The sequence below is a fragment of the Alternaria conjuncta genome (assembly GCF_024043145.1).
Source record: "Alternaria conjuncta strain BMP 0040 chromosome Unknown scaffold_2, whole genome shotgun sequence".
NCBI lineage: Eukaryota > Fungi > Ascomycota > Dothideomycetes > Pleosporales > Pleosporaceae > Alternaria > Alternaria conjuncta.
This window is the reverse complement of record NW_026250091.1, coordinates 2,492,493-2,519,347: the sequence shown is the minus strand read 5'-3', so window position 1 is coordinate 2,519,347 and position 26,855 is coordinate 2,492,493. Positions and strand designations below refer to the sequence as shown.

The window sequence follows — 26,855 nt, the reverse complement described above, 5'->3', positions numbered from 1 at the left end:
ATTCAATCATGGCATGAGTTGCGCAGTTGGGTGATGCGTACGTGCCCATTGAGGCTGTTGATGATGACGTAATTACGGGGTCCAGCTTCCTGTGTTCAGCTCGCAAGGTCTGCCTAATTGGTCCTGCCTCAGCCTCTCGCGAACGCATACGCATCCTTCGCACGCGCAACGCTTACCACTAAGATGACTTTAGTATCGTTGAGGACTGGTATACACGAATGCACTCATGCGATGCCTCCACCAGGGCGTAAGCCGCTCTTCGATGATGGAGTACTTACTGGTGTCGCTCCTGCTTTGAATGGCCAGATTTGTGCACTCTATATTCTCTCCTTGACACCATGACCACACAAACTCACCTAGAAGATGAAGCCTCTATATCGGAGACCAACGCGCAGCATACAATGCTTCAACAAGCACAAGCTGCTGCTTCTGCCATCCAGACTGGAACCGGAGGATCAACGACACATGACGCTCCTTTGCAAACGACTGACCTCGTCAGTCCCGATGCGACCGACGAAGAACTTCCGCCTCCTCCATATGGCGACATCTATGGCGAGATCCGCAACGAAAAAGATGGCCTAGGCACCAGCGCAAGCGTCACCGAAGACGGCCGTGTCAACATCCGAGTCAACCAGCTCAACCGTCGGCTATCTCAAGTCTTTACACCAGCTTTGCGTGAACACGTTCAAAGTGTTCAAGACAGCAGCCCGCCTCCTCCTGCATACATCCCACCTTCATTAGGAGGTAAAGAAGGAGTTCCACCCCCAGCCCTAAATGTGGTTATCCAGGTGGTCGGCTCGCGCGGAGACGTGCAACCTTTTGTTGCTCTCGGGAAAGTCTTGAAAGAGACCTATGGCCATCGTGTTCGTCTGGCAACTCACCCTACTTTCAAGAAGTTTGTGCAAGAGAACGGTCTTGAGTTCTTCAGCATTGGTGGCGACCCTTCTCAGCTGATGGCTTTCATGGTCAAGAATCCCGGGTTGATGCCCGGTTTCCGTAGTCTGGCCAGCGGGGATGTCGGTCGCCGAAGAAGAGATGTGGCGGAATACATTCAAGGCTGCTGGCGATCGTGCTATGAAACGGGTGATGGGATGCCCGACAACCACAGTTCAGATCGCTCCGCAAACGACGCCGGTTCTTTCCCCTTCGTCGCGGACTGTATCATTGCCAACCCACCGAGCTTTGCGCATATTCATTGCGCTGAGAAGCTGGGAGTACCCCTTCATATCATGTTCACCATGCCATACTCTCCCACCCAGGCCTTTCCCCACCCTCTGGCGAACATTCAATCTTCTAATGCTGATACTCAACTCACCAACTACATCAGTTACGCTATGATCGAAGCCCTCTCATGGCAAGGCTTAGGCGACATCATCAACCGGTTTCGCGCCAAGTGCCTCGGCCTAGAGCCCTTGAGTATGATCTGGGCCCCAGGAATGCTCCAGCGCCTCAAAGTTCCTCACACATACTGCTGGTCTCCAGCTCTCATTCCGAAACCAAAAGATTGGGGTTCTCATATATCCATCTCTGGTTTCTACTTCTTGAATCTGGCCTCTGACTACACACCTACGCCTGAGCTGCAAAAGTTCCTTAACGATGGACCACCGCCGGTGTACATTGGATTCGGAAGTATCGTTTTGGACGATCCGAATGCCATGACCGAACTAATCTTCGAGGCCACAACAAGGATTGCTGGTGGAGGACGTGTACTGCTCTCCAAGGGCTGGGGAGGTATGGGTGCGGACGAACTTCGCGTCCCTGAGAACGTCTTCATGTTAGGCAACGTGCCGCATGACTGGCTTTTCAAGCACGTCGAATGCGTCGTTCATCATGGCGGTGCAGGTACTACTGCCGCAGGCATCGCAGCAGGTGAGTTATGTGCCTACAGAACAATCAATCGACCAATCGCTAACCTTTTATCTTTACTTTAGGACGCCCAACATTAGTAATACCCTTCTTCGGTGACCAACCCTTTTGGGGCGCAATGATTGCGCGAGCTGGCGCCGGCCCCGATCCAATTCCTTACCGACAACTCACATCGGAAAAACTAGCAGATGCCATCAACTTCTGCTTAAAGCCCGAAAGCCTCGAGCGTGCCAAAGACCTTGCAAGTAAGATTGCTACGGAGCGAGGCAGCGACATGGGCGCTCAGTCATTCCACCAGTATCTCGATCCCGACCGACTCCGTTGCAACCTTGCGCCATCTCGAGTAGCCATATGGCGCATTAAACGTACTCAAATCAGACTGAGCGCTTTCGCTGCCTGTACCTTGGCGAACGCCAATCTTCTGGATTTCCATGACCTCAAACTCTTTAGGGCGCAAGAATATGAGACTGATGAGGGTCCTCTCGAGCCTATCTCTGGATTCGGTATGGGAATACTGAGGACGTTGGGTAGCATGAGTATGGGCATAGCTGAAATGCCTTCAGAGACGGCGAAGGCTGTACAGGCTCCTTTTGGACCTAGTAGGCAGCAGTCTGACACATCAGTACGGAACGCAGCAAAGAGGAGCGAGTCGTCGTTAGTAGGAGAGAGCTCCGCTTCATCAAGCTCACAACAACAACCCCATCCCAGTGCAACGGAGCGGAAACCGCTTGCCCGCTCTCAGACCACCCCCAACCTCCCCACCCCGGCATCTCGGACTCCCAGCGTAGCATCCAGCTCTAGCAAAGACAACGACATGCTACGCCCCACCGGCCTACGAACAAGCAGAGGCTTCGGACGTATCGTAAAAGCCGGCGTCCAATCCCCCATGGAACTTTCCGTCGGCATAACAAAAGGCTTCCACAACGCGCCCAAACTCTGGAACGACACCACCGTGCGCCCCCAGGAAAAAGTCTCCGACCTAAAATCCGGCATGGTAGCCATAGGCCGCGAATTCGGTTTCGGCTGGTACGACGGCGTCACCGGCCTCTTCACGCAGCCCTGGAAGGGTGCTCAGAAAGAAGGCGCTAGTGGCTTCTTCAAGGGCGTAGGAAAGGGAATTGGGGGGTTTATAGCTAAGCCGGGGGCGGCGCTGTTTGGAATACCGAGTCATATGATGAAGGGGGTGCATAAGGAGGTTCAGAAGAGGTTTGGGAGTAGTGTGCAGACGTATATTGTTACGAGTAGGACGGCGCAGGGGTATCAGGAGTGGGTGCAGAGTGGGGAGGAGGAGAAGGAGGATGTTGTTGAGAGGTGGGGGTTGATTCAGAAGTATTTGAAGAGGAAGGATGGACTTGATGAGATGATGAAGGATGTGCTTGATGCACAGCGGAAGGGGAAGGCGGGTGATGAGTTCACCGCCGATTCAGCCCGGTCTGTGGATGCTTCTATCCAAGATCTTGAAAGTGCCACACTCACCTCGGAGTACAACTCGTATACTACGGATACCGAACCCGAAGTACCGCTCGGAGCGGCGGAGACTAACGGGTCCATCCATGAGCCAGTACAAGATACGCCGCGCGTAGACACTGAAGCGGAATCCAGTGAGGAACTACTCCAGACGATGGCTTCCAGCGAAGTCGAAGCGCAGCAACACTCAAGAGAAGCCCTGGAATACGAAAAGCAGCTGAAGCAAGCCATGGCGCAAAGTCTCCTGGAACAGCGTCAGATGAACGAAGACAATGGATGGGAAGATCTCGATGGGGAGCGAGTAGGAACATCAGAGCAAATGGCAGCTACGACGAGTGATGGATCGCTAGGCGCCCATCGACTCCCTTCATATGACTCTAGTCATCTTGCAGGTACCACACAAGGTGAGTTCCAGGCGCAGTACCGAGGGGAGAAGACGATGGAGGAAAAGACGGAAGAAGAGATTGTGATGGAGTATGTCAAGAAGCAAAGTCTATTGGAGGCGCATCATCAAAGCAAAGGAAAAGGTCGGGCCTCAGCTGGGGAGGATGAGGACGAGGAAGAGTTGCAGAAGGCGTTGAGCTTGAGTATGCAGGGGCATGAGTGAAACCTAAAAGAACGTAAACAGGCTTATTTCCATATCGCATCTCTCATAAGATATATACATATTGTTGATACATGGTTCTTCTCTTACATCCCATTTATGCCATTCGTTCCTCATGCCTTCGAAGTCTCAGCGGCCATCATCCTACTCGGCGCCTTAACAACAGGCGCCTCATCTCCGGGACTACCACGGAACGTCCACGTCCCATCCGCCACCTGATCATCCGTAGCACTATCCAGCCTCTTGAGCTCTCTCCTCATATACCCCACAATCTGGGCCAGCTTCTCAAAATCGACATCTTCCTTTGCGCCTAGCAGATTACGCCAGATAGCCGCCGCAAGCATAGCGTCGCCCTTCATCAGCCCCTCGTCGTACGACAGCAGCACCGCCCGCCACTGCGAGAACATATCCTTGAGGTGCTTCTGGCGCAGCGAATTGGCGTTGAACTTGTGCCATATGACCAGCCTGTCCTCGGCGGCGTAGAAGGCTTGGTTGGTGAGGTGCTGGATCCATACTGGTGCGTGCGATTGGGGGAACATGCGGAAGCGGACTTGTAGCATGTACATGTGGATGAATGTGATTTGGGCCCAATTCGAAAAGGTTGGCTTGAGTCCGAGGGCTGTGCAAAATGTATTAGCGAAAGGCCTGGGTATCCTCATAGTGATTACTTACTGTCATACCACCACCCTTCGGCCTCGCCCAGGTGCACGCCGTTCTCGTCGACGGGTATCTCGCCCCGCTTTAGCAGCGCTTGGGGTATTTTGTATTCACCCGGCTTCGTGCATTCCTTGATGAGGTCTCGTGTTGCGCCGTATGCGACGTACGTCTCGGTCATCAGCGGTGCCTTTTCGCGCAGCTTCTGGGCGAGGCCAGTCACACCCGACGCAACAGCGGGATGCGGCTTCTTGATCGCTTCGGGCCTGACATCTGCTGACAGCGATTGCGAGGCATGGTAGGCGGTAGGTGAGGTGGTGGAGATTGTTCGACGTGCTTGGCGCAGAGACGCTCGATTCGTTCGCTACGAGAGTCAATTATCCGCTTTGGGGAAGGGGATCGTGGCTGTGTACCTGGAGCAGCGAGGTAGAGGACCTCAATAGGGCCTTGGAGCAGGCTGTGCAGGTGTAGCTGGACGACATGGCTGGCCGTGTTGGTTGGGACGGGCGTGGGCTGCTCGAGGGTCAAAAAGTCGAGAAGTCGCGAGTCGCGCCCTCCATCGATGACGGCACGACCCCGGCGCCGCCAACACCACCAATGAGCATCACCACAAAGCGCCTCGTCATCGCGCAACACACCTGCAACACCACGGCAGGCCTGATAGACGGAGATTTGATGGCGATCCCGCAGATATTGCTTGTCGAAGCATCGAGGCTGAGCCACTGGCGCTGATACGCGGGTCTTTAGGCCCATAGGGCGTCCAGGACAATCAAACCCGGGTTTGAATACCAAGATGGAACTTCGGCTCTAACTCGTGACACCCTAGGGCTTGGTATGGCAGGTCCCGAGGAACAGGGGCGGCACCGAAGCGACATCGCCGTCGATACTTGACCCCGTGGGCAGCCTTATACAATGCCATTGTGTTCCATAACCGCAATTATTCTCCTATCCTTATCATACAGTCGTCCATCGTCCATCAGCTGATCATGGTACTGGCAATAGCTGCGAGCGGCAGCCGAACTAATCGCAGAGACAATCCCGTCTACATCGAAGTGCTCAATCCGCCACCGACCTACACAAGCGGGGACTGCGTACAAGGCCAGCTAATCGTGGTGCCCACATCACAACCTAAACGCATAAGCATAAGTCTAAAAGGCTTCTCTGCCGTTGAAGATGCCCATGGAAGAAGCGTGCATCTTGAGTTCTATGGACTTTCGCAATTCCTCTACATACACGAAATCGCAGCCGATGACTTCCACCTCCGTGCCAACAACGTGAGGGATCCCGCCAGAGTCGAGCTGCCTTTCTCCTTCACATTCGGAAACCATGCTACGATACCGCCTCCCGCTGGTAAGAGATATCGATGTACGAACTGGATGTGAGACATGTACTGACTTCGTACACCTACGTTTAGGTAGAGTATGGCTTCACCCAGGAGACCAATGGAACCACCCCCGATTCCAGCATTCTCCAGGATTCCCTTTACCTTCAACACTCAACGGTCCCACACCCACAAGTCCACGGGTCGTCTACCACCTAGAAGCGTACATGGAGTCCGATCTACCCGGCACACCACCAGTGCGGGTCCGACAAGAAATCACCTACATGCCCCCAGCACCCCCCTACGACCGCTCCCTCCTGCAACCCGACCTAAACTTCGGCACCAAACTACCCAAACACTGCAGCGCAGCGAAGCTAATCCGGACACGCAAACTCCTCCCCAACTACGGCGAAAACTCCAGCAAACTCGGCCGCTTCAAAGACAAACTCGCCGACAAAGAACTCCTCTTCGGCATCGAGTCCTTTGCAGAAATCCCCTACGCCCAATTCAACATCTTCGCCACTCCACCCAGCATCCTAGTCATCGGTTCCCCCCTCCCAGCCGTCGTTACCGTGCAACACACCAAACGCTCGGAATCGTTGCCCTCGCCACCTGATCTCTTCATCCGGCGCCTAAAAGTGCAGCTCAACGCAAAGATCAACGTCTTCCTCCCCAACGAAGCCTTCTTCAAACACCCCAGCAGAGTAACCAACCACACCGACCGCCGCACCATCGTCCTCTGCGACCACAAGTACGAAACAGGCGACGGCGAGCCCCTCTACGACGGCCTCAACCTGCTCGACGTGGCGAACATCGACCTTGCAAAAGACGTCAATAATAATAATACCATCGCGCCAAGCTTCACCAGCTACGGCCTGAATCTAGAATACGAACTCCAGATCGAGATCACAGGGAGATGTGCGGATAGAGAGTGGTCTGGTATTGCGTGTACGCAGCCTGTGCAGGTGGTTACGGAGTGGCAGGCTGCACCACCGATTGAAAGTGCGGGTTTGGTGGAGGCTGGGCCGGGGCCGCTGGCGTATCATGAATTGGATGCTGCGCCGAGGTTGTATGAGATGGCTGTTCACACGGAGGAACCGCCGCCTTATCATGATGAGCCGCCGCCGTATAATAGGATGCTTGGTAGGACTGATGTGGGGGGTCCGGTGGGGGCTGTTTAAGTGGCTGGCAGTATACGTTCTGTGTAATCTGGTTTTTTATGGACTTGGAGCGTGGTAAGGCATGTGAGGAGGGAGTTGGGTAAGAAGATGGAATGTTACGCCCAGATCTGTCTGAAGGATGGCAAACAAAGATTTCAGGGAAAATTTGGTGACTTCGCTGGGGTAGTTGCATTGTAAGATGAGGGCTTCGGTATAACTTATAGGCCAACTATACCATTTTTTGTCCTGGATGCGGTAGAAAACAATTGCAGAGCATGGGTATAGCGGACGTCCCTTCGAATCCGTGGTTCGATTAGGCCGTGGTCACAATAAACATTCGTACTAGACGCTTTGCGCAACCCGTGCCACATGGCCACCTCCACTCCGCCTCACCATCCTACTTCTCCCCCCTCGCCTTATTCCTCTCTCTCCTGCGTTCCCGCTCCGCCTTCCTCGCCTGATTAAAACTAGGCGTAAGCCCCTCCTCATCAATCTTCGCCTTCACCAAACTCTTCTCATCCACCTCGTCCAACAGAAAGCGTCCCATATTGCCTTGCCTCCACTTCTGAATCATCCACAACGACGTCGCTTCTGTATCTATAACCCCGCCCTTGCCCAATCTACCAGTCTTCTTCGCGATCTCAGTAAGGAGCTCGATGATGTCGTTAGTAGGCGACGCGTATTCGGAGTATAGCGACGGCGACTGGAGGTTCAGGTGGTAGAGGAGGTAATCCGCGAGCATAACAGGCGCGATGATGGTATCCTTGACGGAGCCGCAGAGCGCTAGTTTCATCATGGCTTCTGCGTCGGGGACATACGGGATGAAGACACCGGGTGTGTCAAGCAGATAAACACCTCCGCCCACGCCTTGCAGCTTCTTCTTCGCCGCCGCCTCCGCTGCCTCCATGTCGTCTTCGCTCGGTATGATCTTCACCCCGCTGCTGCTCACTTTGCGCGTTACACCCGGTTGTGCGCCCGTAGCTGCGACTTTCCCTCGACCGATTCCTTGTGCGCGAAGGGCGTTGAGGAGCGTGGATTTACCCACGTTGGGCATGCCTACTACCATGACGCGGTGGCCGACTAGCTTCCACCTCTTCTGCGCGTGTTCGCGCAGGATATCCAAGAGCCTGATCACGCTCTTCCTTCCACTAATCTCGCCCTCGGCCTCTTTCCCGTTCCGCACGAACATTGTCGTAGTAGGGTGATGCCATTTCGCAATGACATCCTCATTCCGGTTATCGCGCGATCCGCCACCCAGATCCCTCTTCGTGTACACAATGACCCGTTCTTTTCCTTCCAGCGCATCTTCGAACAAAGGGTTGCGCGAGGTGAGAGGGACACGGTAGTCGCGGCATTCGATTACTAGGTCGATGGAGGAGAGGAGCGATTTCATCTTCGCCAGGCCGGCTTTGTGGTGGCCCAGGAAATAAGACCGCGGCAGCGACGGGATTTGCGGGAAGGCATGGCGGGGGATGAATGACATCGGTTACATTGGTGTTGTGGTGGAGGGGAAGATGTGGTGGAAGTGGAGGATGGAATTATTTTGGATGCGAGTCAGATGATAGCTGCGCCTTGGCGAACATGACTGGTGTGAATGTCGGCGTCTGGTCTCGCAATTGCCATGGCTCGCACACCTATGCATCGCACTTCTAAATCCATCTATCTGCATCTGTCCTATTACCACATGGATTTCAATAGCGTCGCACCTGCTACCAGTATCCCTTGCAGCTCCAGGTCAGCTCATTCATGTCGTAAAGAGAAGGATAGCAGGCCCGTACGATCAAGACCCGAAAGCGCCACCCTCCCAGTGAACTGAAAAGTACGCTCCCATGGAATCCTTACCGTCTGCAGGGTCAATCCGTTTCAGATCTCCTGCTTCCTGAATCCTTCGAGCTTACGATCGACTCTGTGACCATAGTGGCGTAGTCCCAGGTAGGAATATGCTGTCAGCATCGCTTCTCCGTTGACGGGTATTCCGCGGAATACCCGCGGTATGCTTGGCACCCACCTGCAGACATACCTCATGTGACCAACCATCTTCCTCCCCAGTCTAGAGAATATGGTTCTTGATTTCTTGCCACTGTTCTCTCATTGCGATTGTCTACCAGGATTTCAAGAAACGTCATGCCAGCTGCCGGCGAGCGAGAACGTTACAATCGCAAAGGACAATACTCCTGTAACTTCTGCCGGTCGCGCAAGATTCGCTGTGATCGACCACTGCCATGCACAAGTTGCAGGTCACGAGGAAAGACGTGTCAATTCGATCCTACGCCAGCGGCACGCGAGGTTCAAGGCCCTCAGACACCAGTCTCGATCGGGGCTTCGCTCACACAGCAACAGCCACATGAGAGCATCCAGACACCTTTATCTTCAACCGGAAAACCTGGCATGTTGGCTGAGATAGTTGCACTCCAGATTCGTGTGCAGGAGCTGGAAGACCGTATCGCGCAAGAGACTACCTTTGCTCTGCAGGCCGGCAATGACGACAGCGAAAGCGTTCGAACGGCCTTCGTTTCTGAAACCACTCGAGACGAAATCGAGATGGACCAACCCTCCGATATTCAAGAAACGAAAGACATGGTAGAACATCTCGAAGGCGTCTCCATGAGTCAGAGCTCTTTCGAACTGTCTACCACAAACCATGTTGCCTTCAAGATTGGTCAGATCCGCACAATACCACCAAAGCTGACTTACACAACGCAACTCGGTAGACTAACACCATGTATATGGCTCCCACTAAGGGAAGAAGCCACCATACTCCTGGACATCTACATCACCGAACTCAACTACATTCAACACGTAACGCACACACCCTCTTTACCAGCCGTCCTCGACGAAATTTACCGTCCAATCGAAAGCGGTGAGCCTGTTCATCCCAGCAAAGTCATTCTACTGCTAAGTATCATCGCTCATACAACGCATGTATGGAGTATGCCGGACGGACTGAACAGAGAACGCCCCCTATTCTTGTCCTCGACCCAAGCCCGCTCTCAGACATCCACTTGGATCAAGGCCACATATACTGTGCTTGAGACTTTGCAAGAGGGGCCCTCACTGGCTCTGGAGGCTATACAAGGCATCATAATCTTGTCATACGTCTTGTGCAACATAGAAGGTGTATCGCTACGATACCGCTCCTTGATATCAACTGGCTTGTTGCTATGTCGGGAAATGGGTCTTCACCGGATCGACCACGAATCCAATGCCGATACGGCCCAGACGCTCAAAGCAGAGATTGGTCGTCGGGTGTGGTGGTACCTAACCGCAACGGATTGGTACGTCTCTTCCCGAGAATTCGATACATGGAAGCTACAAAGCAGACTGACCGCTCCACCCAGGCTCCTCGCAGCGCGCTACGGCGGACCCAGCGGCGGCATCTACCAAACCAACCCCCTCCACTTCCACGTAAACAAACCCCTAAACATCAACGACATCGAGCTCCTCCCCACCGGCCCCCAACCCTCCCTCCCCCTCTCCCACCAAACAGACATGTCCTACTTCCTCCAGCGCATCCGGCTCGCAGAAATCTCCCGCACCCTCGTCGACCAACTCACCTCCGCCCCCACGCAACGCTCCGCCCACCTCATGGCCATGGACAACCAACTCGTACAACTAATACACGAAACACCCGCTTTCTTCCTGCTAGACTACTGCGACACTACATTCTTATCGGAAAAGCCAAACCACGTCTTCATCCAAGCCTATTTCCTCAACACGCTCATCCACACTCAGCGCTGTAGATTGCATCTTACTACGCTGACACGTCCGTCTGCGTCGATGGATACCCCAACAGCGCCTTCGTCGCGCACTGCGTGTCTGTACTCCGCCCGGCAGCTTATATACCTCGAGACGAAACTACTGCAGTCGCGACATCCGTTTGCGAGACGGCCGCAACGGCCTCCGGCGGGGCTGTATAGTATTTTCATTGCTACTATCGCTTTGCTCATGGATGCTTGTGTCAATGGGTCGGGTGAAGTACATGCTGAGCTGCAAGAAGATAGCGATTTAGCGAAAGGGTTGCGTATGATTGCTGACGCGAGGGATGATTCGCTGGCAGCGGCGAAGTTGTATGAGTCGCTCATGCAGATTGTGGCGCGGTATCGGGATGCTGAGGATACGGGAGAGAAGTATGGAAGTAGTGTGGATGGACAGAGTGTCGTGGAGTCTTTGCAAGATTTGCCCCCGGACGGATTGGTGGAGCAGCAGCATTCTTCTTCTGTGAATGATGCGATACAGCTTGATTTGGTAGATTGGGATGATTTGTTCTCGAGTGTTTCTTCCTCGCCGTTCTTTTAGTTTGGAGTGAAATGTACTGGAAGAAGTCTGGTGGGAATAACACCAATGTGTTATATATGCATTTAAGAAATAATGTGAAGGCAACAGCAAAGAGCCAGAGCAATGTTTCCCATGTACTACACCGTAAGCTACCAGTAGTTGAAACGCAAAATAAAGGTGGACGCACATCAGGTGGCGTTGAACATGGACAGGGAACAGATATCGCCCGAGAAAGAAACAAGAGCAGTTTGGTGGCCTTGGGCCCAACAATCATACTTCAACTAACGAAACAACACTAAACAATACAAACAGAATCATGCTTCAACGTCATCTCCAGCCCCGTGCAGTCCTTCTCCTTTCCTCTGATAACTCAGAGATCGCGCAGCTGCTGGCGCTTTGAGTAGAAGGTGGTGTAGGGCGTGGGCGCAGATCTTCCCACGACAGTGACCGTGTCGCAGGGTGGCTCGGGGGCGACGGTGACCGTATCGCAAGGTGGCTCGGGGTCGACGAAGACGGTTGTGGTTGTGATGGAAACAGGTGCGGGGGTGGTGGTGCAGGGTGGCTCAGGGTCGACGTAGACGGTTTTGATGGAGTAGGGTTCGGTGGTGCAAGGCGGCTCGGGAGCGGCGATTATGGTTGTGGTGACGTACGATGGTGCAGGAGGGAACTTATGAGTGACGGTGACCATGGCAGGAGCCGAAATCGTGGTGATAGTAACCACGGGTTGAGAGCCAATGACCGTGACGACGGACGGAGGAGCGACGGTGACGATAGACGGAGGAGCGACGGTGACGACAGCCGGAGGATAAACCGTGGAGGTGCTGAAGATCACAGAGACAGTAGAGTAAGGGAGTACGACAGTCTTCGTCTCTGGAGTGGCGTCGATGAACTGCACTTGTTGCTTCGGGGTGCACTTCTTCATGTCTTCCTTGGGTTTTTGGATTCGGACTTCTGACCCCTTCGATCCCCGCTCCTCCCATTCAGCATCTGCGCACATCTCTGTGTTGGGATACCACGGGTGGGTGAATCTGACGGCCCTGTGGAATGAGCGGCGTTCTAGATCGGCTTCCTTCTGGCCGAGCGTAATGGTCTGCATTGGCTGAATTGGGTTGCCGCCGATGACCGTTGTAATCGCATGCCCAGCGGTTACTGTAACGACTGACACGCTGGTGATCGCTGCACCCTGGGTTACCGTGACATCTGGAGTATGTGTGACGGTGACGGTTTCGTTGGGATCAGGTGCCGGGCCCTCGCATGAGACGGGGTTGTTCGGTCCAGAGCGGCACTCGAACTTCCACAGATTGTCATGAGCCTTGGCGTAGCATTCGTAGCAAATGACCGCCTGAGACCAAGGGTGCTTCATCCATACACCAATCCGAGGGCCCCTCCACTTGCTCCTGCGGCGTGGCTCCAGAGCGTGGGCCTCGGGCTGAGGGTCGGAGCGACGCTCGCGCGGGTAGTGGCTGTCTTCGACATTGGCAGTTACGGTATGGGGCCGAGAGCTAGGAAGCACGGTTCCGTAATGCATCGGGGTGATAGTCTCTATGGAGGTCGGCATGATAGTCACCATGGAGGTGGGGACGGTCCTCTTCGTAGAATACAAAGTCTTGGTGGAAGTCGTCAAGATAGTAGAGACGTAGTTGGTAAAGGAGCTGCCGGCGTGCATCCATGTCGTGAGATAGCCAACAACCCCAACCTCGGTGACCACGGTGGAAGTTGTGATCGGCTGCTGATAGACGGTAATGGTATTGTTCGGCTTCTGATAGACGGTAACGGTATCCTTCGCTTGCTCAATTACCGTGATGGTGGTTGTGGCCGGTCGTTCAATTACCGTAATGGTGGTTGAGGCCGGTTGTTCAACTACCGTAATGTAGGAAGTTGAGATCGGCTGGGGAGCCACGGTAACGATGGGGGGTGGTGCCACCACAACGGTAGTCGTCGTAACGTTCTCTGACTTCACGGCTCGACATCCAAACATCATGGAGAGAAACTGTTCGTCTGGTGACAAGCACTGATCGATGGCCCCGGGGAGTTCTTCGACAATTGATGGGTAGCCTGAGCAGCCGTGATGCTTGTATGTGGCGACCCAGCACTCTTGCTGTCCGAGGTTGATCTGGTTGAGCCACTCCTGGTGCTTGTTCGTGGAAGGCCTCATGCTGTTGGCGCCGCTGACAATGTCGTGACACTTGTTGGGCTTGAGGTCCTCGTTGCCGCCGATGGTTGGTCCATTGCAGTCGTCGCTGGTGAAGAGGTATGTGCGTATTTCGCTCTTGATCTTGGCCTGGGCGAGGGGAGATAGGAGTGCGAGGACTGCACTCGCGACGACGAGGGTGGAGCGAGGCATGGTCGGGGAGCTCTGCTTTGTGTTAGTGAAGGTTCATACTGTGTCGAAAAGAAGAGGAAAGAGGCAGATGAGGAGACATACCGGCAATGGTGTTCAACCACAGCTCAGTTCGACGATGACGGCTCAGATCGGTAAGAAGGATCGACTATGTGCGTCAGCACTTGTTGATGAAGAGCAAGACGAGGCGACCTACTCAACCAGTAGGCAGGATAGGAGTTCGATTGAAGCTGTAGTCCAAAGGTATGATGTGACCCTGTGATGCGTCAGTATATATGCCCTTAGCAGCATCGGATGAAGGAGGGGGTTGAAGGGTCTGGGGTGCCGGTGTGGTGCAAGCCAAAGGTGAGGACGAGATGCAGTAAAGACACGTACCAACTGAGTAGAGAAGCGGTGCAAAAGAAGCAACTGTCCAACGGTACTGTTGCTGTTGAGTGGTTGGGTGAAGAAGAGACGGAGAGACGGGAGAGGAAGTGCGATTATAAGGGTCTCGAAGACGCGCTAGAGCCAGATCTCGGGCTTCGTCACCGAGGTGTAGTTGAAGAAGGTAGCTTCCGTAGGTTGCGGAAGGAAGATGGTCCATCTCGTGTGGTTGCTGCGCTTTGCGTGGTGGAATGACGAAGTCGTGGCGTTTGCGAACAGTTGAGCTGGGCAGAAATTTAGCAAGGAAGGCAGTCGCGCCAAATGCTACAGTAAATCAGGCCAGGATACTGAACTGATGAGGAAAGAACCTCTGGCCAATGGAGCAGCGACAAGCCCTGGAGTCCAGGGTTGTCATCACACTCGTCGATCTTCTCAGCATCTCCCCCAGATATGTGCAAAGCGAAAGGCTGGAACGTTCTAGAGGACAGGGCGTAGCTTGAATTGAGTACCGGTTGGAGTCGCAGTGACGTAACAGTCAGATTAAGGGAAGGAAGGTGGCCAGGCGAGATGGGATCGCGACGAAGGAAGGCATGAAACCGGTGAGAGTGACCGTTCGGAAAGTGCGGTTTCAACAGCGATCATAAGGAAGGAGCGAACCAGGTATGCTCGACAGGAATCCTACATGGAGTAAGTTAAGTGAACTCAGATGAAATATGAGTATAGCGCAAAAGCGTACCTGAGACCTGTGATGTATACCATGTTGGGATCCATCGATACAAGTGAAGCCACATGCAAAGCCCAAAGATAAAGCACTCTTCACAAACCGATAGCAATACTTCCCATTCTTTGTCTAACCACCAACCATACCAACCCAACCCACACCCGCGTATCCAACGCCCAAACGCCTCACTTAGTGCGACAGACACCCTCTCACCATTCCCCCCACTCATCATCCTTCTTCGCCCCTCCACCTCCACCTCCACCCATCCCCCCACCAGCACCCCCCTTCTTCATAGCACTCGTGCCAATGCCACTCGGTTTCTTCCCTGCCATTCCACCAGCACCACCCCCAATACCACCTCCGCTACCCGCCGCACTCCCAAACTCATCCCAAAAGTCCTGTTTATCCTTCGCCGGCCCCGCTGGCGCCGCACCAAAGCTCTCCCAAAAGTCCTTGCGCTCCGGTTCGCGCTGACCCGACAACGGGGCTCGAGAAGAAGAGGAAGAAGAAGGGTGTGCAGAGTCTCCTCCTTCGACGAAGCGCGTGAACTGTGTGTTTGCGTTTGCGACGCCGGATTGGAGGGTTTGGCCGAGGGTGCCGGCTGTGGTGCGGGCTTGGGTTGCGAGGTCTGCTTCTGCGAGCTGTTGCATGATATGTTAGTCGTTGTTGTGGGTTATGGGGGTTTTGGGAGGAGGGAAGATGTACCTTTGCCATACCAGGCTTCACCCAGCCTTCATACCCCGTTTTGCCTACTTTACTCACGCTTGCGCCTAGCCAGCCAAAGCCCTTGGTAAGCGCAGCCACGGGATCTTTCTGGAAGTCGTCCAGCGCAGGAGGCGCACCAGGCTCGTCGTCCTTCTTCCAGGCATCTGGCTCGCTACCAAAACCGCCGTATTTACCGCCTTGGTTCGGCGCAACGCCGTCTGGTCTGTTGGCGTTCTCCTGGCCCATCTTAGCGAAGTAGGCTTCGTTCTTTACTTTCTGACTAGACATGGCATTGGTGCCGAGGGCGGGGGAGCCCGAGCGCTGGAAGCCCGCGTCATTGCTTCGTGTCTTTCCGAGGGGTGTTTGGCTTCGGCTTCCGGCTGCGCTGGCGCGTCCGCTCAAGGGCGCGCCCATGCCGGCTGTAGATGCATTGTCCTTCTTGGGTAACCGCTTGGGTAGGTTGGCCTTGTCGAACTCCCTGTCCTCGACCTTACAGCTGAGTCTCTCCTTCCACTCGTCGCCCGCTTCCGAGTCGTATCGCTCTGATATGGACGAGGCCTCGAATGTACGTCCGTCTTTCGTATTCGAAGGATGTGTGTTGAAGAAGTCTTGGAAGGGCTTGTTTCCGCCGGCAGCCATGCGCACGAGTTCCGAGCCCTTGAAGGCGTCCATGGTGATGCTGCGGATGAAGGAGATGTGCACACCCAGACCGCGGTGTACACCCGAGCAGGAGAGGCACATGAAGATACCGAGCTTGGGCGAGGCCTATGACAGTCCATCTTAGTAGGTGTAGTCGGTGATCGCGTGCGCAGTTGGAGGAAGGGCGGTTGCATACCCATTGCGGACTCGGCGCATTGCAGTCGACACACTTATTGTTGTCGTTGGTCTTTTGTATCTCGAGCAACTGCGTACGAAATCGATCAGCCTCTGTCATATGCGCATGCTCGACTCATCACCTATGCTGCCTTCACGCTGCAATTGACCCCTAACGTCCCCCTCCTTCAGCGGTAGAGAGCGCAACGTACCTTACTTCGCGTCTCCGGATCCACCTCCCACATTTTACTCATGATGGGCAACCGAGAAACTGTGCGATTATAGTGGAATAGAAGGTGAGGTCTGGTCCCAGGCTGGGGGAACGTGGACGGGGTCGGTGTTGCGGTCGAGATTCAGGGTACGTGGGCCTAAGAACGCGTGGCGCGTGTGCAGTTGAGCCTCACAGGGATCTGCGTGATTTGGGTATCCACGCAGTCAAGTGCACCACGTCTGATGCTGTCGCTTTTGTCGCAACATCATTTCTATATTTTTTCGTCTGCCTTAGTGGATAACATATCATGGATATGTTGAAAATAATGGCACCGTAAAATCGTGGAATAGGCTAATTCGGTAGTATTTTTCTATCGCATGCTGAGCAGCACGTACGCAGAAAGAGAATCAGCAGTCTGTACAGAAGAAGCAAAAACAAAGCTATCTTCGCAGTAGTGAGGGCCGCAACAAGCCTGCATTCAACTACACTTCTTAACCTCAACTGACTCCGCGTTGCTGAATACATACGTCCTCGCATGCTACCTAATATCCTACTTGCACCTACAAGAGAAGAAAATAAAGCCATATATCCTTTCAGTCCCCAGAAACCGCATCTCTTACCCCAACTTCCCATCCACCGATCCATCAATCCATCATCGCCATCACATCACCTCACATCCCTCCTGGCGGCCCCCTCGCTGCAAGATACTAATCTCATCCTCGATATCCTGCCTCGTCAACGGGCGACCTCCGCTAGGTTGAGGACCCAAGGCTGGCGGCGAATCGTCATCATTGTCGTGATCGTTGTCAGACTCTTCCTCCGTAGTTTCCTCCGTAGTTGAACTCGTCATCCTCATCCTCATCCTCATCCTCATCCTCATCCTCATCCTCATCCTCATCCTCATCCTCATCCTCATCCTCCTCCTCACTGTCATACTGATCTTCCGGATTGAAATGAGGCATACCAGGCAACTTGAACATGCGCTCCTGAGCCATCATTGTCTTCATCTTTTCCTCGATTTCTTGTAGGGTCAGGTGGCTGGCGCTGGGTAGAGGTTCCATGGCTGGCGGCGGATCGTTGTCGTTGTTGTTGTCCGAGTCGTCTTCATCTTGCTCGGCATCGCTGTCGTTCGACCCTTCTTCTTCTTCCTCTTCATCATCATCTTCTTCCTCATTTTCCTCATCCCCGCCCCCCGGTCTATAACCAGGCATACCAGGCAAATTAAAGATCAGTCCCTGCCCCATCATAATCCTCATCTCATTCTCGATATCCTGCATGGTAAGCGGACGGCCGGGGCCAAATTCAGTGTTCGAGCCTTCTTCTCCATCATCTCCATCCTCCTCACTATCGTCGTTTGTTGGCTGCATATTCGGCATACCCGGCATTCGTCCCTGAGCCGCAAGAATCCCCATTTCCTCCATGATATCTTGCATATTCAGTGGTCGGCCACCAGCACTAGGATTAGGAGTCTCGTCGTTGTCATCTTCATCTTCCCACTCGTCCCCATTGCTGTCTTCCCCGCTCTCATTGTCATCTTCCTCTTCCTCATCATCATCTCCCCCTTCCTCTTCCTCATCACTGTCCCACACATCGCCATTCAACTCATCCCCCCTATACGAGCTCCCAAACCGTGCCACCCACGGGTTCTCCCTCTCACCCTCAAAGTCCTCCAGAAGATGCACCCAGACATAGTCTTCTTCAATCTTGCTCGAAGCACCAACGCGCGTTTTAGTGTACCAACGTTCAGAGTCGCCTACAGTATCATGTTCCGACACAATCTTTACCCCTACCTGCGCAAACGCAGACTGGAGGGCAGCGATGCGGGTCTGGCATGGGAAGGTGCCTAGTTGCGGGTGCCAGCCAAAGAACGTAATGATTTCGAGATCAGGGAGGAGAGTTTTTATAGCAGAGCCCAGGGTGAGCAAGACATCGAAGCAGGTTTCCGTCACGTCGTGATAACCCGTCTTGGTTGAGATGCGCAGGTTTTTGAGGTGCTTGGGCAGGTTCCCGAGGTTTCGTTGGAGCGACTCGGCGAGGAATTCCTTGGTAACGGAACGACAATGAACTTTTTCGTAGAAGATGGACGTGGTCATTTGGAAATTCTCCACGTTCTCCAAGCCGCGCAGTTGTTCAAGCGCGCCTGGGTTCATCACTAGACGGTCGTCGTCGATGGCCATGTTGTTGAGGGACGCACAGTGGTTTCCGATGGCTTCGAAGAGCGTTTGTACGTCTCTGTTGTGCTTCTTGATCGAACCCCCGCCGCCGCTGAACTCGTAGTCGAGTAATTTGAGGTTTTTGAGGCTTTTCAGCAAGCGGGCGAGATCGAATATGTCGGTGGTAGTATGAGAGATTTCCAAATGCTCCAGATTCGATCCTTCTTTTTCCAGTCGTGCCCAAACGAGGTTGATGGCTTCCAATTCGGCGTCCTCGTGTAGAGTGGGTGCCAGTAGATCGGACATGATCAGCGTTTTCATCTTCGGCAGCAGAAAAAGCGGAAGGAGGTTTACAACGTTCGCTCCGCCGTCGAGTATCACCTTCTGTAGGTTTGTGCCAATCTTACCGACCAGCGATTGCACGAACCACATGCTTTCAGATCCCCACCGCTTCGTGGAGATGCAAAGCTCCTTGACGTTCGGCGTAAACAACATGAACGTACTGAGATACAGATCGCGTTCTGTACGAAGACGCATCCAGTTATTCACCTCCACCAGTTTCCCGGTGAGGAAGGTACTATGTCGTGGCCAGGCTGCGGGGAAGGGAAATCCCACTTTCTCCTTGATTTGATCGAACTCGGCTTCTGTGATCAGACGGGGGAACTTGAAGGCACCTTCATCATGGATGGGACTGTTCCACTTGACGCGTTGAACGCATCGCTGGAGATTGGGATTCGATGCAAGCGCTCGGATGAACAACGACGCGTCCTGACGGTCAAGTACGTAACAGGAATATATGATATCGTTGGCAATCGCATGCAGCTTTTTGTTTGTGTAACTGATGCTCCAGAGATCCTTGCGGTCGCGGAGCAACTCGACGATCTCGGCGAGGACTTCCGTTGGAAGTTTATCCATCCTGAGGGGTTGAAGGGGCAATAGTGAGAAGTAATGGATTGACGAGATTGACTTTAAGGTGAACGTGTAAGATGCGACAGGTCGTGCTGGGTGTCTCCTTTGTTAGCGCCTTGGCGGGACGCAATATGGCCAGGGTTGATGATTCGGATCGCCGTTGACAAATGAACAGCAGGAACGAAAATCCTAAAACACAAATTGACAAGTAATTTCTAAATTCAAGTATCGAGTGGTGATGCAGCTACTCGCATTCACGTACGCGTAGCAGTCCCATCTCTTCCAACTAAACTAATCTACCAGCAGATCCCTATTGCGACTCCGCCATCCCCATACACCATGACGGTGTGACCCATTAGGTGTGGCAAGGTGTGTCCCTTTTCTGCCGAGTGCCGTGAGGCCTTTCTGATGTTGTTCTTTTCCCACACCCCCTAAATAAGTATATACATTGCCGCATAACAGAGATCCAGCGAAGAAGGAGAAATAGTGTACACAGATGCTGGCGCCCATTAATGATGTGATCGAACCGGACAGGAGTGTCTCGAGTAGATGTGTGGCGTGGAGGCCCCAAAGACAGTAATGAAACAAACTAGACGGCCGTGCGTCGGTGCTATGAATTACGCCTGGTTATTTTGGATATGATGTTGTAGGTTCGTCAGTCGTAGCGCGGTGGTGACATCCAACTTTTCTGATGGTAGGTGTGCTCTGTGAATGTACGGAGTTTCTCCGGGTCGTGATGTAGTCGCACCCGTTATCGAGTCCGCAGATGATGGTTCAAGCTCTTCCCCTAGTTGACGTTCGGATCCGGATTTCGCACGTTCAACTGTCGTCCGTAATCTCGGCTGTCATCGATGCTTCCAAGACTTTCCCGGCTGGCGTTCGCGCCATGGAAGGTCAAAACAGCGGTTGGGTTGAGGCGCGAGTCGACTAGGATAGGTTGACTCAATCGGCGGCTCGATGGAGTAACGGGCGTGATCGATTCCTCGTCGTGGCGGCTCCGTTGCGAACCGAAGTTGGTGACAAGCTGGGTCGGTGACTTTTCGCTACGTCCTCCTAGCAGGCCGGCTCTGCTCATGGTGCTTACATTGCGCGAGATCCCGGCGGAACCACCGTCATGTCCGCCGTTTTGCTCGTCTTGCTGCCTCTTCCTCCGCCAGAGGACGAATAGTACACCACCTACGATGGCTAACAAAGCTATGACACCGCCAGCAACACCACCGGCAATGGCGCCCACGTTGGGACCGCTGTCATGACTGGTTTCCTCGGAGGCAGCCGCGGTCGGAGTGAAGACGACTGTTCTGGTGACGACACGACCGCTTTCGGTCAGGACGGTTGGCGTTGTGACAGGTGCCATGGCTGAGGTCGGCTCATCGTCGGCTTCGGATTGAGTCGCAGATGGCTTTTCGGTCTGGTTGATGTGTTAGCTATGTGCTACAGACAGGATTGAGAGCAAATACAGTAGAAGAAGAAGTAGAAGACGGTGCCGTGGTGACCAGAGAGATGACAGTCTCCGGGTCAGGCGTCACAGTGACTGGTGGCGGAGCCGGAGCAGACTACCACGAAGTCAAACACCGGTCGCACGATAGAGTACGCATAGAAACCAAAAAAGCAAATAGAGATGAAGAACAGCAAAGACGCGCGCAAGACAGGAGGGGTAATACTAACAGTCGGGGCTTCTGTAGGTTTATCTTTGGTCTTGGAAGTCTCGGCGGAGGACGTGGGTTCCGAGCCTCCAATGGTACCGGATACCTTGCCGTCCATTTGGATGTACATGAACAGGTTGTTGTCCTTGTCACCGCACTTTTCGGCCGGGAAGCCAGGGCAGTCCTTCTGGCAGTCGCTGATGTCGGCCGTCTCCCCGGGAGCGTAGTTTGAGCACCAGCAGTCGGTGTATTTTAGAACGGCAAAGGCATAGGTACCTTCCTCCTTGCAGTGGTTGGTGCAGTTGCCGTTGGATTGATATGGCCATGTGTCTAAGGATGTTAGTTGTGGAGCATGAGAGACAGGATTAACATGTCACTTACAGACGTCGTCATCGCTACCCGTGTTTAGACTGGAGCAATATGATTGCGTAAAGCCCTGTGCACTTGCGCGCTGGATGGACGATAGCAGAACAAAAAAGGCGAGGAAGCCCAGCAGCGTCGAGGCGAATCTATGCTCCATGGTGATGGATGTGTGAGGTTGTGGGTGGGGAGGTCGAGGTCGCTTGTATAGGCGCGGTCTTTGTGCGAAGGTCTTGACAATGCTGTTTGTCCCTCGGTAGTGAATGGGCGCTTGCGGCGATGAGGACTTGGAACAGCGATTGAACGCCTCCGACGTCGTGAACGGGCGATGAAGCTGGTGATGGAGGTTGGGAGGGCCTCGAGAGGATTCCGAGTGGGGTCGATGGGTGGAAGTGGTGTGAGGTGGTACGGACCAGTCGCTGGCAGAAAAGCGCCGGCTCGGTGGGATAGGCTACTGGGGGTGTGCGCGAAGTGTTGCTGGTATGCTTCACACTATCGTCAGCATCGCTGCCCGTGATGGATTGTCGGACGGGTGTCGCCGGTAGCACAGCTGGTGTGGAGAGGGAAGAGGTTGATGGCGATGCGGCTGTTGAGGATGGGAGCTGGTGGAGCTGCAGGACTTACCAGCGCTAAGTGAGGTCTGTGCTGGTGAATGGAGCACTTTCTGGCTAACTGATCTCTCCCGCTTTGGCCGTTAGTTCAAGAGTAGCCTCTTCCGCCTCTTCCGCACTGGCACTAGGTCTGACTCGAACCGCGGTACTCCCTGCACTGCCAACTCTGGGTTTTTGGTTGGCGCCCTGGGTGCTCCGCCGGCGTCGTGGGATGGCTATGGGTGCTGAAACTCGACGAGGGAGTCGTGTGGTCAAACGTGAAGCACTCGGCCTATCTCGTGGGCATGACGTGCTCAACCTCGGACACCTCGCAGATCACGACTCTTTCGATCGCGATAACGCAGCGGACACGACACACAAGCCGCCGGTGATTCGCAAAGCCGTCTTGGTGCTGTCGCTGTGCTCCCGTGTCCAGTGCTACTAACGCGGACCCTTTCCCAGAACTGATATGTCTCGCGATAATCGATAAAGCGACCGTCCTGGGCAGTCGACACTACTCTGATCTGTACCAAACACCACACAAACGAATGTATAAGCGCACTTTCGATAACGAGCGTATGAAGAGAAAAGGGAGAGAATGTAATGGTTGGGTGCACAGCGCGGGACCTGCTGCATGTTTTGTCTTTTGATGCATGCTGATCCTCTGGCACGGGGCATACTAAACACCTCGGTGGCGTCGTATCGGACGCCTCCCTGTCGCTTACACCCAACCCAACCTGCAGCGACATCATCGCTACCTGCAGCCTGCAGTAAACAACATAAGCAGGTGTCCGCGCTATGTACCTGTTGTACCTGCAGCCCTGCTTACTGGCCGCTCTGCTATAGTCCAGGGTACAAGAAAGGTCATCCCCTCCGTGTACTTCCCACCCGCACCCTGAGTACAACCTGCAGAATTCATGCCTCTACCTGTGCGACCTTCCAAAACCAAGTTGAGGCTTGCCATGCCATGAAATGCGCAAGGCGCTTGGGCGCGCATGACAAAAAGCGCCGGCGCCCTCACGCCGTCGTCTAGCAACGGCGTTAAGCCTCATCGCTCCCTCACCACTCAAGCGGCGCGCGAAGAGCACGGCGACGCGCCCGCGAATCGAAACGTGTCAGTCAACGGCACCTCTACGACCCGACAACCAGTCTGCACGCCTGCATCTTCAATCAACATGAAGTCGCTTCCCCCTCGGAAGCTCACTCACCCTATCTCTCCTCATCTCTTTTACGAACCCTCCACTTCAGCCTAAACCCTCCGAGAATTGCCCAACACCACAGTAACCACACAAACACGCGCGCCGACCTTTAGCCAAACACCACGACGGCCCTACCCACCGCAGCGAAGATGCCGGCCAAGCACCCGCAAGCCACCGCTTGACCACGCGTCTTAGCCCACGCCAGTCCCAAAACACGCCAAACCTAAACGCTCAATTTCGCTAACCGGGCACCGCGCGCTCGCGTCTGTCTCCTGAAAAAGGGCTATGACGCATGCATGGCCAGCCACCACCAGCCCAGTCCAGAAGCAGCACCCCTGGGTATCGATAGTGCGATCGACAGGGGAGCAGGGTAAGCCGTTGCTGCGCATTTTGTATTAAAACTGGAGCGCAGGCCTGGCGTGTGCGGCTCGTCAAGGGGCGCAGATGAAGATGTTCACTCGCTCCAAACCTGGTGCTGCAACCCATTTCGTCATTCCGCGGGGACAAAGTTGGTAATGAGTGGGTTTTATTCGTGGATGCCTTGATGTGCGGCTGGCATCACTGGGTAGGATCGATGTGCTGGCATGTTGATCCGTGGGGAAGTGTGAGATTTTCTTTGATGTGCTGACGACGAGATGAGTTCCCGCTCAGGGTCGATGATCTCACACTCAAAATACACCTAGTCGACGATCTGATGCTTGGATGTTGGGGCGCGATGCTTACTGAGAGATTGTCTGCTATATTCGTCCGTCCGCCTTTACGCCCAAGACTCGAGGCGGAGGTAAGTCCTTAGACAAGTCTCTCAACGTTTGGTGAGATTGCAGCACTGATACTTGATGATCTCTCTCGATGATACTTTTGCTTTTGCTCAGCCACTACAGCCTTGATACAAGGTTCATTCCGTTTTGAGCTATCGAACCTGGTCCAAAAGTCGTTGAGATTCGATTTCGATTCCCGGTGCTATAGTGCTCCGAGGTATGGAGTGGGCCGCGCGCTATACAACAGCTGGGATACTTAGTGCTGCCCGGGCGTGCCTGCACACCTCAGTGTCAGCCTGGTCCAGCATCACAAGGACTGTGGCCAGGCGTGGTATACATGTTTGTTTTCAGGAGAATGTTGAAAAGGCTGAAGCTCTAGGTAGGAATGCAACTGTTTGGCATCAGACGCTGACGGAGAGGCTTGCCTATGTACGCGATATCTTACATGCAACATAGATGTATGCATTGTGCCACGTCCTCTCTGAATCATACTCAGCACTCCTCGGAACAGACGTATACATCATCTTATATCGTGCATACATTGCATCATACATTATACTCGGAACGCCTACATACCCTTCTATTGCGTCAGTCTACGAACCCGCGGAGACCAAGTACATCCTCATCATCAGATACGCTGCTGTTGAGCGGGGCTCTCATCTAAGCTTCTGTTGCTGCTCCGAAAGCTTTCATGTACATGACACTGGTGTAGATGACTTCGCGGAATGACAGGCGCAATGGATACGTCCAGGGACGTTTTACCAAGCTACTCACGGTGCGAATCTCGTCGTTGTAGACCTCAATAGTTGTACGTGAACGAGATTAATCAAGGGGACGCAATGCAATATATGGCCGGGTCGCATACCCTTGAACTGCAATTTGATGTGAGATGTGCCAGTCTCACTACTCTACTGCACGAAGACGCTCGTTCTGAAAGGGTTGTACGCGTTACCAAGAGACGCTCTGATGGATACATTGCCGTTAGATAGACACTACTGTAAGCAATGGCCCTGTTGAATGCCTCCACGGCAGCGTCAGAAGGTACAACTCATAAATTCAGCATCCTCGTAGCCCGCAAAATCGTTCTTCAAACTCCACGTCTACCAGTCTCTCCATCTCCAGCCTACAACTTACTCTTCTTCCCGCCCTTAACCCCCGTAACACTCTCCCCACTAAGCATGAAATCAGGATACTCGAACCCACCCGCAAAGCCCGCGGTATGCCACGCGCCACCATCCACAACAAGCGTCTCGCCGTTAACAAAGTTACCCGCATCCGAGAACAAATAGACAGTAGCATCAGCAATCTCCTTGACAGCTCCAAAGCGACCAGACGGCACGGCCTTAGCCACCTTACTCTTAGCATCCGACTTGGACAACCTCGCCATACCCTCAGTCTCAGCAATAGGTCCAGGAGCAATGATATTGGATGTGATGCCCCGGGGGCCTTGCTCAATAGCCACAGACATGGCCATGGCGTCTACACCTGCTTTCGCGACCGAGACGTGTGACTGCATCGGTGTACCTGTGTAATGCAGCGTAGCGCTCACAAAGATAATCCGCCCACCCGTCCCATTAACCGGCAACGTCGTCCCATCCGTCCTATACCTCCCCGCCGACTCCTTAAGATACGGCAGCGTCGCCTTGACCGTATTATAACTCCCCAGCACATCGATGTCGATAACGCTCTTCATCGCATTCGGACTGATCTGGTCGATGGTCGCGAGGAAATTGCCGGCTGCGCCTGCGATGACAAAGTCGAGGCTCCCGAGTTCGCGGGCGCACCGGTCGGCGGCGCCTTGCAAAAGTTCGGGTTTGCGCACGTCGATGGCGCCGATGCCGAGGACGCGGGCGCCGGGGCGCGCGGTTGCGATGTCTTTGGCCATGTTTTCGGTCTTCTCGACGTTGCGCCCGATTATGCAGGCGTTGGCGCCCAGGGCGACCATGGCGCGGACTTGGGCCGAGCAGATTGTGCCGGCGCCGCCGGTGCAGAAGACGACTTTGTTGTCTGGGGTGGTTTGTTAGCTTTTGGGCCGGAGGTTGAGCTGTTCGGACATTGGTTATACGCCAACTCTGTCTATCCACACCTACTGTGGGGAAAGAAGACGTACCGAAGATGCCATCCCTCCAGACATTGCTCATAAACTGGTACTTCTCCATAGGCATGGTGCGCGGTGTTTTCCAGGCGGGTTCTGTGCTATCGGGGTCGTCGGACTGGAAGCGAGCAGGACTGGCGGTGGTGAGTGAGCAAGTGACGACGTTGGGAGTTATCGTTCGAGCGGATGTACAAATATGGAGTGGAGTATAAGTAGCTGAGGTTGCTCACGTCGTGTGAAAGTTACGGCCGCAAGCCCCGGCTGATGCGTGCAGGATACGCGTTGGTGTTGTAAGCCGAGGTACGACTGGCAAGATTACTCTCTTGATGCTTGCGATCCGCCCTGGGCGATACATTGCGCGCATCGAATGCATTTTATAAGTTTGGAAGACAGTGCAGAGTATGTACGGTAAGGAGCGTCCTGACAATGAATCAACATCTTTCTTTCTATAGGCCGTGTGGCCTATGATTACTGATTGACATGTGCTCTTCTCCGCATTCTGGGAAGGGGAAGCTTGGGCCATTGCGATTTCTCCGAAAGATGACAGCCTGCTCCGGATGATGCCCGCAGCATCTCCGCAATCTTCCAAGCGCTGCATGCACGTCAACCTGCATTGCCAACAGATAACTCCACGACAAAGAACCCGC

At 54.0% G+C, this 26,855-nt stretch overlaps 10 protein-coding genes across 10 annotated transcripts; 3 read left to right on the top strand and 7 right to left on the bottom strand.

Moving 5' to 3' along the window:
• Positions 1 to 338: 338 nt before the first annotated feature.
• Positions 339 to 3,940, top strand: J4E85_001961 (uncharacterized protein; the record flags this gene model as incomplete). The annotated part of the gene is made up of 2 exons (XM_051466241.1): positions 339 to 1,869; positions 1,932 to 3,940. 2 exons carry the CDS (start codon positions 339 to 341, stop codon positions 3,938 to 3,940), a joined length of 3,540 nt encoding a protein of 1,179 aa, XP_051330798.1.
• A 110-nt stretch (positions 3,941 to 4,050) lies between these two features.
• On the bottom strand, positions 4,051 to 5,073 carry J4E85_001960 (uncharacterized protein; the record flags this gene model as incomplete). The annotated part of the gene is made up of 3 exons (XM_051466240.1): positions 4,051 to 4,556; positions 4,610 to 4,955; positions 5,005 to 5,073. 3 exons carry the CDS (start codon positions 5,071 to 5,073, stop codon positions 4,051 to 4,053), a joined length of 921 nt encoding a protein of 306 aa, XP_051330797.1.
• Positions 5,074 to 5,577: 504 nt separating this feature from the next.
• On the top strand, positions 5,578 to 6,912 carry J4E85_001959 (uncharacterized protein; the record flags this gene model as incomplete). The annotated part of the gene is given in 3 exon segments (XM_051466239.1): positions 5,578 to 5,941; positions 6,006 to 6,860; positions 6,878 to 6,912. The coding sequence occupies 3 exon segments, from the start codon at positions 5,578 to 5,580 to the stop codon at positions 6,910 to 6,912; spliced, it is 1,254 nt and encodes a 417-aa protein (XP_051330796.1).
• Positions 6,913 to 7,469: 557 nt separating this feature from the next.
• On the bottom strand, positions 7,470 to 8,555 carry J4E85_001958 (uncharacterized protein; the record flags this gene model as incomplete). Its single annotated transcript, XM_051466238.1, has 1 exon — positions 7,470 to 8,555. The coding sequence occupies one exon, from the start codon at positions 8,553 to 8,555 to the stop codon at positions 7,470 to 7,472; it is 1,086 nt and encodes a 361-aa protein (XP_051330795.1).
• Positions 8,556 to 9,460: 905 nt separating this feature from the next.
• J4E85_001957 (uncharacterized protein) lies at positions 9,461 to 11,368 on the top strand (the record flags this gene model as incomplete). Its single annotated transcript, XM_051466237.1, has 2 exons — positions 9,461 to 10,347; positions 10,411 to 11,368. 2 exons carry the CDS (start codon positions 9,461 to 9,463, stop codon positions 11,366 to 11,368), a joined length of 1,845 nt encoding a protein of 614 aa, XP_051330794.1.
• A 349-nt stretch (positions 11,369 to 11,717) lies between these two features.
• J4E85_001956 (uncharacterized protein) lies at positions 11,718 to 13,691 on the bottom strand (the record flags this gene model as incomplete). The annotated part of the gene is made up of 1 exon (XM_051466236.1): positions 11,718 to 13,691. The coding sequence occupies one exon, from the start codon at positions 13,689 to 13,691 to the stop codon at positions 11,718 to 11,720; it is 1,974 nt and encodes a 657-aa protein (XP_051330793.1).
• Positions 13,692 to 14,981: 1,290 nt separating this feature from the next.
• Positions 14,982 to 16,544, bottom strand: J4E85_001955 (uncharacterized protein; the record flags this gene model as incomplete). The annotated part of the gene is made up of 4 exons (XM_051466235.1): positions 14,982 to 15,413; positions 15,478 to 16,242; positions 16,313 to 16,381; positions 16,503 to 16,544. 4 exons carry the CDS (start codon positions 16,542 to 16,544, stop codon positions 14,982 to 14,984), a joined length of 1,308 nt encoding a protein of 435 aa, XP_051330792.1.
• Positions 16,545 to 17,307: 763 nt separating this feature from the next.
• Positions 17,308 to 19,569, bottom strand: J4E85_001954 (uncharacterized protein; the record flags this gene model as incomplete). The annotated part of the gene is made up of 1 exon (XM_051466234.1): positions 17,308 to 19,569. One exon carries the CDS (start codon positions 19,567 to 19,569, stop codon positions 17,308 to 17,310), a length of 2,262 nt encoding a protein of 753 aa, XP_051330791.1.
• Positions 19,570 to 20,350: 781 nt separating this feature from the next.
• On the bottom strand, positions 20,351 to 21,726 carry J4E85_001953 (uncharacterized protein; the record flags this gene model as incomplete). The annotated part of the gene is made up of 3 exons (XM_051466233.1): positions 20,351 to 20,971; positions 21,229 to 21,536; positions 21,588 to 21,726. 3 exons carry the CDS (start codon positions 21,724 to 21,726, stop codon positions 20,351 to 20,353), a joined length of 1,068 nt encoding a protein of 355 aa, XP_051330790.1.
• A 3,510-nt stretch (positions 21,727 to 25,236) lies between these two features.
• Positions 25,237 to 26,278, bottom strand: J4E85_001952 (uncharacterized protein; the record flags this gene model as incomplete). The annotated part of the gene is made up of 2 exons (XM_051466232.1): positions 25,237 to 26,120; positions 26,224 to 26,278. The coding sequence occupies 2 exons, from the start codon at positions 26,276 to 26,278 to the stop codon at positions 25,237 to 25,239; spliced, it is 939 nt and encodes a 312-aa protein (XP_051330789.1).
• Between the last annotated feature and the right edge of the window lie 577 nt (positions 26,279 to 26,855).